The 15,258-nt window shown below is 40.7% G+C and overlaps 1 protein-coding gene across 13 annotated transcripts in view; it reads right to left on the reverse strand.

Moving 5' to 3' along the window:
• The window catches only part of Eya1 (EYA transcriptional coactivator and phosphatase 1), a 143,777-nt gene that overhangs the window by 86,476 nt on the left and 42,043 nt on the right, over positions 1-15,258 (reverse strand). For 8 of the 13 annotated variants that reach the window (XM_075971402.1, XM_075971403.1, XM_075971410.1 and 5 more), the window contains one exon: positions 14,581-14,718. In XM_075971402.1, coding sequence (XP_075827517.1) covers positions 14,581-14,718 — 138 coding nt within the window. The remainder of the gene's footprint in view (positions 1-14,580; positions 14,719-15,258) is intronic. The other 5 variants (XM_075971406.1, XM_075971407.1, XM_075971405.1 and 2 more) reach the window with 1 other exon arrangement.

Here is a 15,258-nt window from a genome sequence, read left to right on the forward strand (position 1 = left end):
AAATATGCAAAATATAATTGGAGTACTTTCTTCCCTGGAGCCCTTTCCACTCTCACGAGTCCCTTCTTACTTTCCCTTGGTGAATTTTTACAAATATTTGCTTTCTTTCCTTACAGTAAAATAAAGTGATCATATTGGCTCAACCTTAAGGTTCTTGATAGCTCAGAAGCTGTGCTCCTACTTCCAACGACTTAAAATGCTCCCCGATGTCCTTATTTATGGGGCTATTATAACGGGCCTTTAAGCAGGCCCCTCATTATTTTATTTCATAGGAGAATACATGGCAGCACTTGAAATTCTTCCTACCAAGATTAAAGAGAAAGATTTATGTGCCACAGGTGTGGTTGCGTGCAGCACTGTCTCTGTCGGCTATCCGCATGGCTCAGCAATGGGCAGTAGGCACTGTGCACACACATAATGGAGTTCTTCCCTTACGACATTCACAGTGCTACTGCTGAGCTGTGCCAAACAAAAGCATGACTTTCGATAGTCTAACAACAGGCATTTCTAAATTTCTAAAATGACTAAGCTCAGAAATGAACAACTCGTGTGTGTGTGTGTTGTGTGTGTGTGTGTGTGTGTGTGTGTTTAGATGTGTTATATACTGCAATACACAGCATTTCCTTGCCAAGAATTTACTCCAGGGAAAAGTAAGGAGTTTACTTAGGGAGCTCAGCAAGGCCATTCTTAAGTGGAGCCTCTAACAGCAAAGGCGAGCAGCCCCGCCTTGCAAGGGAGCCTCTCTGCTGCAGAATAAAGATTGTGAGTGGTGGTGTTGACACGAGGTGTTTTTTTTTTCATATTCTAATGAAATAACAAAACTACTCTTAACTATTTCATCTGTAAATACTCTAGAAAGTATTAAAATGTTAAGGAGTATAAAACCTGGGCTGGAGAGGTGACTCAGCAGGTAAAGGCGCTTACTGCCAAGACCGATGACCAGAGCTTGGTCCCCAGGACCACATGGTACAAGAAAGACATGACTTGGGTGATTTGTCTTTTACTTCCTTGTGTGTGCTGTGGTTTACCTTTACCCGCCAATTCGCACATATAATAACTATTTTTTTAAAAAAAATAAGTTTAAGATGTTATCTGTGAAGCGCTCAATCATGGTCATGGTATATCTATGAAGCCAATGTACATTTCTAAATTTTGTACTCAGAGCCTGTCTTGTTTCTAGGATAAAACAATAAAAGCAATTTTGAGAGAATTCATTGTATAACAAATGGATAGCTAGACAGCGGCTGTGCAGGCAGATCAAGGAGAGACTTCGATGTGAGCTCATTGATTGCAAGTAGATTTATAACTAACACAACGATTGTTTCTCCAATTATTTACTTGCTACTAAACATTTAAATTTTGGCTTAACAATCAGAAAACATAGTTGTAGGGGTGTCATTTGGGTATGTGCACAGAGGTCAGAGGATAGCCCCAAGTGTCATTCCTCAGGCACCTTCCACTTTTGGTTGGAGGCAGGGTGTATCATTGAATGGAACGTTGCCAAGGAGGGCGGTCTAGTTGTCGAGCAGGCTGGAGGGTCTCCTGCATCTTGGCCTCTAATCTCATCATCCCTGGGATTACAAGAGCATACCACCTTGCCAATTTTTTATGTGGGTTCTGGGGATCCAAACTTGGGAACCCCTGTTTGCTAGGCAAGTGTCTTATGGGCAGAGCCACCTCCCAGGCCAGATTAGAGTCTTTGATGCATAAATTAAGAACTGCCTGGACTCTAGAAAGGTCAGCTACCTACTCTAAAATATGATTTCCTCCTCTTTCAATCCTGCTTAAGAGGGTTCTTAAACATCACATGAGGTAGTATTTCAGAAAGTACAATGACCGCCCCCATACATAGAGAACAGTGGCATTATTATTGTTTATCCTGGCACACACTTACAAAATTCTCCAATGTATTTATGAATCTATCTTTCCCCTCTTTAGGCTTTTCCAAATGAGAAAAGTGCTTATCTCTTTGTTTATTGGAAATTCTTTTCTTAGGTATTAAGCATCTATGAACTTCGACAGCTAGATTCAAGAATTGGATGCTTTTATTAACAGAGGAAAATATTTCCCAAGGTAGCTTCAAATGCACTCATCACACAGACTTGTGTTTGAGGCTGCTTCTCTTGTACATTTTAGAAACAGTCATTCTCCCAAGTCCAGAGCACCTCTCTTGGCCAAGGAACTCTTTCACACTAGTAATACTCCAAACAATGAGGTTTCAGTATAAAGGGGTCAATGTTAATGTCCATTTGCATAGGATAGCCATATGCTCACTAGACCGTAAGCATTGGGTTCATACTGGTGATTCTGTGGGAATAAAAGGATGGTTACAACATAGGCTGTGACCACACAGGACTTATCAGGATGATATCAGCTTTATTTTTCTTTATTTTTTTTCTCAGACAGGGTCTCTGTACATAGCCCTGGCTGGCTGGAACTTATCATGTAGACCAGGCTGGCCTCAGACTCAGACAGCCACCTGTTTCTGCATCTCAAGTGCTGGGATTACAGTATACACCACCATACCCAGATTAGTTTGCTCTTTAAACACTGAATTTCATGAGTAGGATTTCTTCTATATTTGCACATTAGAGAGTAAGTAATTAATAATGATAGTGATATACAAGGGAAGATAAAAATACTAAGCACTTAAAAATTCCCTCTGAAATAAATCTAAATTTCTTCTGTATAAAAGCACACTTTTCTCAACTTCAGTTATTATATACAGTCAATAAGAAAAAATACGTTGGGTTATGACCTGTAACTTTAATTTAAACTGTACATTTTTAGGTTATGACTTGCTACTTTCAGCTAAATGACACATTTTGGGCAATAAATACTGACCTCCATAATCCCCATTCACCAAGAAAATGAATAAGATATAGAAAATATATTTTTAAATGGATATTTTCATTCCATAAGTTATTCCCTGGAACAACGTAGAAAAGACCATGGAAGCTATATTGGCACATACAGGCCACTAGGGTAGGGCCAAGTAAATCACAGTTCACTGCTCCAAATGGTACCCAAGTGACTTTCCAGACGTATGCTGTTTCTAGGACTGTGCACTAGCTCGAAGCCAACATCAGTTATACTCATTTACAGGCTGAGATTCCGTTCCACTCAGTGTGCCGAAGCAGAAGTTTAATGGCACCCCAGTGGCCTCAAGGACTTAATGCAACTTCCAAAAGGCTCTCACTTGGTTCAGGGAGAGGTGTACCTCCTAGAGACTGGCGCTCGGGCCGTATTCACTCTATCAGGAGCGAGATCTCGGTGCTGGCTTCCCACAGAACTGGGGCAAACAGGGATGCTGACAGTCCAGGCTGCTAACACTCGCTGTCAGTCACCGTCTTCTCCGCTAGCCTCTCCTCATTGGTCCAGCACTCTCCTGCTGTCCTGTGCAAGCAGCAGGCTCTTCCTCTAATGAGCATGCCAGATCCTGTCACCACCCCCCACCTGGAAAGTAACTCTTAGTGGCTCCCTGTTGCCCTCAGTATAAAGTCCAGCTCCTTATGGGGCTTGTTTATTAGACCTTAGCTGGTCCGATCCCTATTTATCTTCTGCACTTGTTTGATCTCTTTCTAGCAGCCCCAGTCCCACACCCCAGATACCCATTCCAGCCTAACTAGTGAGCCAGCATGTTGTTTCTCTAATACCTTCCATACCACTCCTCTTTTCTGTGATCAAATACTGGCCTTAATTCCACACGGTCTGAAAACCAACTTCCTCAGAAAGCCCCCTCTCTCCTCCCGCCTCTGTCTGTATAAGCCTGGATCATTCTTCTCTATCTACCTTTTTAAAAAAACATCTATTAATGCGTCTGTCTTTGTAACGTGCATATATGTATATGTGTATGATCTCACCTGTGACTTACTATCAGTATTTTAATAATGTCTACTAATTCACCTATAAACAAATAAGAACTAATTCCACTTGTTAGTCCTTTGTGAGATGGGGGGTATATGAAAGGTTATGCCCATGGATATTTTTATTACATTTAGAATATGTGTGTGTGTGTTATATGTGCTTGTGTGTGTATATGCATCCATGTGTATGTGTGCATGTGTATGTGTGTGCGTGTGTGTGTGTATGTGTATGATGAAAATCAAAGAATAATCTGTGAGAGTCTGTTCTCTCCTTCCATTATGTGGGACTCCGGAATTGAACTCAGGTTGTCAGGCTTGGCAGCAAATGCCTTTACTGCTGAGCTATTTTTCTAGCCCATAACTTGATATCATAGGTGGGGTGAATATTTTAATTTTTCAGATAAAATAATGATCATTAGGATAAGGTACTACAGTTTGTGTGGGGTCAAAGTAATTTTCAAACAGAGGCCTGCCTGGCTTTAAAGTCTGGTCACCTTTTTGTCCTGATTTATGGGGATTGGAAATTCACCGAAAATCGCCCATGGTGAGCTGCCTAAGTGACAAATCAAATGTGGCACCCCAAATCTTCAGAGCACTCATCTGGCACACACTCCTGCTCACCCCTTCCAGACACGCCCATGGGGGAGCTAGTAACATTTCATGTTACACATGCAACAAACACCTCGAGTTCTAAGAGGCGTGGCTCCCCTCACCAAGCCATTCAGTTCTAACCATGTCCACATGTCCTTCGTGTCCACATGCCTTGACTATTAGAGTGGCAAGAGCATTTTCTTATATATTTGAATGTACACAATCAAGATAGAGTTGATGATGACCTCTGAGTGACCAGGAGACCCTGATGAAAGGTGTCTGTCTGAGATCCTCCCCAGATCAAAGAATCCCAGCAGTTGGGGTAACTAATGTGTCTAACTTCAAAGCTTGTATGTTTCCATAACCCCAGAGAGCCTCAGTTTTACTACCGTGTTTCAGCACCAAATTCACTAGATGACCTAAGAACTTCAAAAACATGCAACCAAGAAAAGCTGTCTTTGGGCACAAAGCAAGCAATCATACTCTTCAAGCATCAGCAGAACCTGTGTGGGCTTGGTGAGTCCTTTCAATTTTTTTAATATTTATCTAAGTATATATTCATCATGTGTTCACATGTGCATACCTGGGTGCCACAGCACATATGTGGTTATCTTCTGCCAGGTGGATCCAAGGATGTAATGCAGGTCAAGGTTGATGGCAAGCACCTGTGCCCGCTGAGCCATCAGACCAGCCTGTACGGAGTCCAGCTCTTTCTGAACTGAGCAACGGATCACAAAGAGCAGGAAGTCCCATGATGAGAGCTGCTCAGCAGACTTCAGTATCAGTCCTACCCACTGGAGTTCACATAACGTCTGCACAAGTGAAATGCATCAGAAGTTCCTATGCTGACATGTTCTATGTTTTTATTTCACATAAAATCACGAAAGTCACCCAAGGAGGAGCCCACTGTAGTTGAGAAGTTTGGCAGAAGGTAGCTCGAGTGACTTTGCAGTGACTTCTAGTGAAGTTACACTTTAGGAGGATTGGGGGGGGGGGTAGCACCTTCTACTGAATAGTTTAAGAAAATTGTATCTGCTAAAAGAGTTTGTTACTTTGAAAAGCCATACTTTCTTTGTCATGGAGAGGAGACTCCTTCCTAGCTCAGAATCACTGGAAAATGTCTTTTATTTCAGAAAATTTGTAAAGAACCCACATTTTTCTGTCTGTTGGCCTCCTTGTAAGGTTGAGACTGTTTATGGAATAGGTAGATTACATCTCTTATCACAAAACAAAATTTTATTCCATCAACACATCTTTACCAATTCCACAAACTCATGAGGACAATGGGTCAGCATTGCCAGAGGCCTTGACAGGGGGCTGCCTGACCTTGAACTTGAAGCAACTGAGAAGACTGGAACAGAATCAGAGCACTTCTCAGAAAGAGCAGGGGGCCCATTTTACCATCCATAGAAAGGATGACAGTCAAAAAAAGCTTAATAGGGAAGTGAGAAGCCAAGTTGAAGGTATATGGTGAGCATTCCTTGATCATTTCTTAGAAAAGAAAAACACAGGAAAAGAAATGGCATTGGAAAAATCCTAGAATCCTAAGGTTCAACATGTCAACATTGGTTAAGCAGGACCCACAAAATGCTATAATTCTCCTTCCAAAGATGGGGATGAATAAGGGAGCTATTTAGTAAATGTAAGGGTGTACAAGTGTATCTTGGCCTTGAGATGAGGACTGGGCTTTAGGGTAGAGAGTTGGGATGAGGTGATAAGATATATTTTATCTAAGATAGTTCTCAAGGCCTCCATGTTTGGCCCACTATGTTAATTATTTATAATGTGGTCAAAACTGTTCTGAAATCTCACTGGGGCCTGTTTCCTTCAATTAATGCTTTTCCCAATCATTCATTTTTCCTATTCTTAAAGGCCTAGACAATCCTTATCTTTCCAATTACATTCTTTGACTCTTCCTATGTGTACCGAATGTTCTGGGAATCCTGGCTTACTAATATCACAGTGTATCTCTTCCCTAGACCAGCTTTGAGCACGTTCTTTCAAGTCTTTGCACCATGAGGCTGAGTCCTTAAATTCATTTGCTATATTTCCTTTGCATGTATATCTATGTGTAATGTGGATGCATGCTCGAAGTGTGTGGGGGAGTTTGTGGGAACGCATGATCATGCAAAGGCCAGAATTTGCAGTATCAGCTACTGGCAGCATAGCAAAATACCAACCTTATGGTACAGACAAATGCCTAAAAGATTATTCACTCTGTGAAGTTACATGCTGATGGCATATCACAAGTGTATTGAGGAAAATACGCTCTGTTTGCATATGAAAGGCTTCAGATCCAGAATGTAATAGTAACTTATTTATCCCTTTTTGTTTAGTGAGAGAGAAGGGAACATAGCTTCATTCTTTTACATGTGAATGGACGTCTCCCATAGCACTTACTGTGGGGAAAGGCTATCCTTTTCCAACATGTATTCTTATCACCTTTGCTGAAAATTAATTGACTGTGTACTTCTGTTCTGTTTCACTGATGTTTGTCTTGATGCCAATACCATGCGGTTCTGGTCATTATAGCTCTGTAGTATATTCTGAAGTCAGATGGTGTGATGTCTTCTAGCCTTGTTTGATTTTGCTTAAGGCTACCCTTCCCTACATCCTATATATTTATAGTGCATTTAAATTTTTGTGTTTCTATTTTTTATCCTGAGTTATTTCCAAAGTTACCTCCTGCAGCACCTCCCTCTCACCAAATGCACAGGATATCCATCTCACACAGCAAATGCAGAGGATGGAGAATAGCCATTATCACTATGTTCTGGTTTAGTGTTTTCTAATTTACCAGGCAAACTCTTTCAGATTTTCTGAATCAATAAAGGTGACAGGGTCTCAGATACTCAAAATATTGGGATTAATTGTGGTTTATACAAAAAAGTCATATGTACACCAAGAGTAGAGAAAATGACATGTATGACATTTAATAGATAAATTTGGAATCAAACCGATTTATTACTAAAAGACTTTACTGTTACTGTTTTATTAGACTGGCAAATGACAAAAGTCACCTAGGGATAGTATATCCCAAAGATCTGGTTTTCTCTTGCCATTTTCCGAGGTTCCTACAGAGAATGGGTGGAACTTTGTCACCATAGCAAACAAGAAACAGTCCTTCTGGGAGACCCTGTCTGGGTCCCCTGGTCTCATAGGTACAAAGCAACTGGACCTTTAAAACACGCCATTACTCAAAAAGGCTTGCAATAAAATGTCTCTGTTACTTTCTTTTAGTTAACAAGAACACAGCCTATGTTTACTTCTGTTTTGTGTGTGATTTCACCTAGAGAATTTTGTCTATCTCTAACTTTAAAAGGTTTCAAAAAAGAAAAAGAAAGCAACATATAGGTCAGAGGTCTGCTTCACAGAGAACAAGGGCTCACATGAAAACTGGAATCCCAGGCGAAGTGAGAATGCTTGAACCCGCTGGGGCCTGTCTGTACTGCCCATGGTTTAGTGTTTTCTAGCATCTATTCAGGAAGCAGGACGCTGTCTGTCCCTTGTGGATTTCTACAGACCTCCATTTACTTTCCTTCTCTGGCCTTTTTGCCATGGGCTACGTCCATCATCAGGTATGATTCCTATGGTATAAGTTAGAGCGGGTCCTGGGGGAAACCTCAGAAAGCCAGATGGGCTATTGAAATGCAAGGCCTCCTCCTTCACAGAAGACGGAACTTAATGGGCCCAGTTTCCCTTTTTCTTCCCGTTTATTTTCAAAGAAAAGTTTTTACTTTGGTAATAAAGGCTGTAATCCATTCATCTTTCCTGATATAGTTCTATATATTTTAACTAAAAACAACTCATACAGACAATAAAATTGGTAAAGGTCACAAATTATTGCTAAACCTAGATTTCAAGGGATTTCCGTGTAATTTTCAACACTTGAAATAACATAAAACGCCAAAAGAGCTGAAATGGAATGTTACTTTTAAAAAAGAAACTTAGGGAAAAAAAAGATGTTAAAAAAAAAGTCAAGAACTTGGAAATAAGTATGAGGTGACAGACAAAGAAATTGAAGCAATTAAGGGGAAAATTAAAAATAAGGCTGTGTTCCAACCATAACCTAACTGTGTTATTGAGTCAGGAAGCACAGTGCTCAAAAACTTTTAATAGATTTTCTTTATTAAGATTTAATATGTATTTTCCTCAAAACTGTATCTTTGATAAGAATTCCTCTTGGAAAATGCCATTTCTAGAGAAAATAACTTGCTGTGGAAAGGTTTAGCAGGGCATCTCCGGTTTCTAAGTGACTGGGTGTTAGTATTTAGGCATCTGTACTGGCCTGCCCTTGAGGTCCTGGTGGGGACAGGTCCTCAGAAGCAGCCACTAAGAGCGCTTGCTGTGCACGTTCCCTAGGTTCCCCTTTAAAAGAAAGGCCCACCTCCCGTCTCTTCCTTTCTCTCTCTTTCTGCTTCTCTGCCTGTCTCTCTGTCCTTTCTCTTCCTCTCTGTCTCTCTCCTTTCTCTTCTACCTCTCCTGTCCCAGAGGCCGGTCTACATGTGATCATTAAAGTTTTCCAGGTAGTAGAGCATGTTACACCACACTTTCTTCCTGAACTCCTTTTTCCTTTGTTTATTTCATAGTGAGTCTCGATATGGTATGATATAGGATAGGATGGGATGGGATGGGATAGGATAGGATAGGATACGATACGATACGATACAATGAGTCTTGGTACTTTGTAGCCTAGAACACAAGGCAATCCTCCTGCCTCAGCATGAGGCTGAGTCTTAGGATTATAAGCACACCCACTGTCCCCCAAGCTTCTGAACTATGAACGATCTGATGTTTAAATGACTGCCACCTTCTCTTTGTTTCCTCTCACTTATCCCTTGATCTCCAAGTGGAAATACGAGTCAAGCACACCTGGAAATCTGGTTATTTCTTTGCCACAGCTCTTCCGCTTCCTGCTGGTCTCACTCCCCAACACCCACTGCCATTGTCACCAATTCAACCTTTCGTCTATTCCAAGTTGCTCTCAGTCACTTTTACGCACCCACTCCCTGCACCCTTCTGTATTATGTACAAAAACCCCTGATTCTTCATAGCAGTAATTTTCCCTTCTCTTAAAACGTTACTTAGATTTATCTCTGTTTTTTAAATTTCCTTCCTTTTCTGTGCTTTTTGGTTATTGGGTTATTGGAATTTTGGGAGGTTAATATTAAAATATATTTTGTTATATACAGGAAACATTAATCATACTTCATATACATATACATACGTAGAAATATATGTTACATATATATTTATATTACACATAAAAACACACATAAACACCCTACTCCTTTGGAAAATAAGATAGGTGATGCTTCCTAAGCTGGAATTATCACAAAACTTGGAACATCATCATCATCATCATAATTAAAATACTGATCACTTGATCACCACCACAGAGGAAATAGTAAGCTAAATCACCACGGGACATTTCACAATAGACTCCATGTGGGTGAAAATAATGTATACATAAAACCTTAATTCTACCTCTCTTTGTGCCCAGGAGAGGTGGGGTGCCACTTCCTATGTGCATGGGATAGGGAATGGAGGTAGACGGCAGGGCCAGACCAGGAGGAAGCTGCCTAGCTCCAGAACTATATTCTGTTCCCAGGGTCAAAGCTCTAACTCCATCCTTATGCTATCCCTGTGAGTCTGGAGGTGCTGGGAGAAGTGATAGGCACCTGCTCTCTCCAAGTTCCTTGGCATGTACTACACTTCAGCTGAAGTGAGTTATCTAAACAGCCCAAGCGTTTACCTGGCGACAATGACACCCTAGCAGCTAACTCTGAGCACCCATCCTTTCTTTTAATGATTGAAAAGCTCCTCCTTTTTGATGGAGAACACTAGAAAAAAAAAATACCCTGGATTGCTAAACTACACTCTGACCAGTCTTTTAGCTAGTAGTTATATTTTTGTTCCATTTGGGAATTAAACCTGAGGTCTTGCCCACTCTGGGCAATATCTGGTCTATACCACAGCCCCAAAAGAAATTAAACAAAGGAACAATGTTATTCATTATAAATTAATACAAGTTGAGAAATTTTGAAGGTTATTTTATAGATGGTTAACACACACACACACACACACACACACACACACACACACACACACTGTAAGACATGTACTGGGGACTGCAGAGAAGACTCAGTGGTTGAGAGCAACCACTGCTCTGCAGACAGTCAGAGTTCAGTTCCCAGCACCCATGCTAGGGAGCTCCCAACCACCTGTAACCCCAGCTCCAGGAGTCCTGGTGCCTTCTTCTGGATTCTGCGGGTACTTCCCATATATGTACATACCCTTATACAAACACCCCCCTTCTCTCTCTCACACACACACATGTGCATACTCCCTTGCACACATATACTTACATACCCTCACACAGACATTACCCCCACATACATACCCTCACACAGACATTACCCCCCCATACATATATACCCTCACACAAATATTATTCCATACATACATACCCTCACACAGACATTACCCCCACATACATACATACCCTCACACAGACATTACCCCCACATACATACCCTCACACAGACATACACCCCACATACATACATACCCTCACACAGACATTACCCCCACATACATACATACCCTCACACAGACATTACCCCCACATACATACATACCCTCACACAGACATTACACCCCACATACATACATACCCTCACACAGACATTACCCCCACATACATACATACCCTCACACAGACATTACACCCCACATACATACATACCCTCACACAGACATTACCCCCACATACATACCCTCACACAGACATACACCCCACATACATACATACCCTCACACAGACATTACCCCCACATACATACATACCCTCACACAGACATTACCCCCACATACATACATACCCTCACACAGACATTACCCCCACATACATACCCTCACACAGACATTACCCCATATACTTACATACCCTCACACAGACATTACACCCCACATACATACCCTCACACAGACATTACCCCCCACATATATACATACCTTAACACAGACATTACCCCCCACATATATACATACCCTCACACAGATATTATCCCCAGCAAACAAGCATACCATCACCCAGACATACACCTAGATACATAAATAATTTTTCAATCTTAAAAAAAGATATATTGAGAAGACACTTTGTCTTGTTCTGCTGACACATGCCCTTAAGCCCAGCACTTGGCAGACTGAGGCAGGAGGATTAGGAATTCAGGAATAGCCTGGCTAAATGACAAGTCTGAGGCCAGCCAGGGCTACATGGTAAGGCTATATGTCAAAGATCATCAAAAAAAGAAAGAAAGAAACCATAAAAGGCATTTCAAAGTCAACAGAGTACGTAAGTAGCCTTCCAAAGTTCCCGGATAATGGCAGTTTTCACACTCCATTTAATGGTGGAGATTCTTGGAAGTGGTTGAGAGGGCTCAGTAGCTTCAGAATGCTGCACGAGCATACAGGCCTGAGTTATGATCCCTGACATGGAAAAATCCCAGTGCTCATGGCCACAGGGACAGGCAGATCCCTGGACCTTAAGTTTCACATGCATGTAAACATCCTAAATTTCCGGTCTAAGCATGTGTGTTTTCTCATCCCTAAGATCAGTCTCTCTCCACATCTGTGCGTGTGAATGAAAATGTCCTAAAATCCCAGACCATCTGAAAGAACAAATATTTTGTTTCTCAAGCATGTTGGAAGAAAATGTTCAATCTCTAGTTCTTAAAATATCTAGGTCCACAGCCAGGTTTCCTTGCCCGAACCCTTTAGAGATTGACAATGAAGAAAATTGCAGTTAAGGAAACAGGACTAGAAGAGTAACATATAAAGATTGCCAAGACTCATGTTCTAGGACCATTTGTGCTGGGCTGAAGAGAGGGCTCAACAGTTGAGAGCACTTGTTACTCTGCCAGAGGACCCAGGCCCACATGGTGACTCACAGTTCCAGGGGACCTAACACTTTTTGCTGATCCCTATGGGCACCGTGCAGGCAACACACCCACCCACATGCAATCAGATATATTTTTTAAAAGAATCATTTGTCTTAACACAGAATTTGCTAGGAGCTTGCCTTGGCTTTCTCTGCTCAGAAGGCAGTCTATTTGTCTCCTCTGTTTTGCCACTGCATCTGCTCCATCAGGCTTAGATACCTGGTGGGCAATGGAACCCCCACAGTACCTGCTTATTTCCCTCATAGTCTCAAGGTATCCATGGTGGCTTAATGTATTTGGTTGTCCCTCTGACAAGAGCCTGTGAGCCAATAGATCTTTGCTGTATGATGTCTTCCATTGCCCCAGGCCTGTGAAACTCATCAAGGAAGAGTCTCCATCACCTCTTGCTTCTCCTATGTCTCTACTCAATTGAAATTCAGCATGTGCAAACCCTCTTCCAAGACAGCTTAAAAGTTTTGGGATCCAGCATATAAGTAGCTTCCTTCTACCAATAAATCCTGTCTCCTATAAGACTGTTTTATGCTGTACCCATTAAACGTAGCAAAACTTTTCAATTCAAGCCTTCTTTATACCAAATGCAAAAACAAATGTGAAAAAAAATCAGTGGATCTTGACATACAGAATTTTAACTTGATGTGTGGTAAAAGCTAAACAGAAAAGTCATAAACTAAAAACAAGTTTATGAAATAGTATACAAAGTTGAAGAACCTCAATATAATAAATCATTGAAGAAAGATGAATAATACCAGTGAGTAGAAGAAAATAATTTTATCTCCTTAGTTTTAAAAAACATATAAAAATAACAAAATTAATATCAAACACCAACATGTGCACTGTGTTCTCCCTCTAGTGCATCCTTACACATGTAAATACCTAAGAAATTCTTAGAAAGTATAAAAGAATTTTTGTCTAGAAATTCCACAATTGTACTCATTAGGAGAAACAATTAAAAATACAGATAAGATATGCGTGACATTGTTGTAAATGTCCAATAACAAACAAGGAAGTAGATAAATACCATACATAAATACCCCTGAATACCGTACAGCCACTACAATGATATTTTAGAAAACAACATTGATGTAGAAAGATTTTTAAAATATATTCCTTACTTAAAATAGGCACATGACCAAACAATATTGTGCAATATAATTTTCTATGGTGTTTGTACATAGAAAAGAAAGGTGAGAATTATAAGGAGTATATGATTGAAGTTATTTTGGCACTTCTTTATATTTTCTAACTTATCTTCAACAAATAGCAGAATAACCACATAATAAACATAAAAAATGAAAATCATAAAAGGAGTTCCTTCAGCCAAGAAGACCGAGGGGTCAATGTAATTGTTTTTGCCTCTTAGAAAATTAAAAATCATTTGTGAAGCTGATGTTTAGTTAATAAAAAAAAAAAACAAGCCTCAGAAAAGTATTTAATTATGTGAAATTTACTCTCCAGAAATTTACAGATGTATTTGCCTGGTAACAATCTGCTAATTACAGGTAGTATCAGCATAGTCTAGAAAAGGCTTTGATGACAGCCCACGGTGTCTGAATCGCACCTATACCATGTTTGGTCTGCAGTTTCAAACAGAGACCCACTGGTTCTCGGAAGCATTATTTTGAGGCTTCGTGGGGTAGCTGCAACTGGCTTTGTGTAAATTTGATTTAGTCTTTGGTAGATCATTGAACAATAGACATCACATGCTCTATTTGGGGAGCAGAGTGTACCATCTCCCAATACCACCCATCACTAAAATGAAGAAACCAAAGATCCCTTGTAGGAAAGTGAGGTGGTTACACCATATCCAGGAGCTCCTACACACCACATTACAGCCTCTCAGAGCTGTCTTCACTTCCTTTTCATTCTCTTTTCCTAACTGGTAACAGACAACAAAGGCAGAAACTTGAACGTTAAAGACAAAACTAGAGCATTTGAAATATCACTTTTATACATCATTCCATCTAATTCTTTCACGTAAATACGGAAATCCCGATCCAGAGGGCAACAGGTGAAGACTCTAATTTGAAATGTGTTGTTGACCTGCCTCTGAGCCCAGGCCACTTGCCTCATCAACATGCAGCTGAGAGGACACCACGCTTGCTTTAGAAGTTAACAGCCAACTGTTGTAGAAAAGCAGCAAAGAGAGGTTGTATACAAACCTTGCATCTGGTAGCTGTATGGCGCCTGTCCAGGTTGAGGGGTACCAAAGCTTGTGCCATAGCTGAGAAATCCCGTCTGTCCAGGTGACTGAGACTGTGACAATCCACCTTCCGTCTTGATGCCTGCCCACAATGCACCTAAATCAGTTAGTGACAGCTGATCTATCTGTTCGTTTTCAGAAGCTGGTAAATATAAACAACCACACACAGCCACAACTGCCTGGTCACAAAGACGCCCCATCTCGTCTTCAGGAATACGGGGTATGGATGTTTACCGTTGAATGCCATAAACCACAAGCTCAATTTTTCTTTTAAAAAGTCTAGATTTGAATGTTTATTCAAACAAGTTGCTCTGGTTTTCCTGCACTCAACTTTCTAGAAAGCAGAACTCTAGAGGTATCATTTCCATAATTCATTTTGTTATTTTACTAGAGTAGGTCATTCTGTCATGGTCAGAAATAATCATAAGAAAGGAAGAGACACATTGTTCCCAAGTCACTACTGTCTTCTTTCCCGCCGAGACCTGATTATTCTGAGACTCTAGGATTTTCATCTTTTTCCCCCAGGCACTTTGAAGTCAAAGGAAGCAATGCAGGATACAAACAATGAGAAGCCTTCTCCTGAGGATCTAGATCTTTCTGTAAGGGCAGTATTAAGAAAGTAGAATGTCAAAGAATT

This window comes from Microtus pennsylvanicus, chromosome 5 (genome assembly GCF_037038515.1).
Source record: "Microtus pennsylvanicus isolate mMicPen1 chromosome 5, mMicPen1.hap1, whole genome shotgun sequence".
In the NCBI taxonomy this organism is placed as follows: domain Eukaryota; kingdom Metazoa; phylum Chordata; class Mammalia; order Rodentia; family Cricetidae; genus Microtus; species Microtus pennsylvanicus.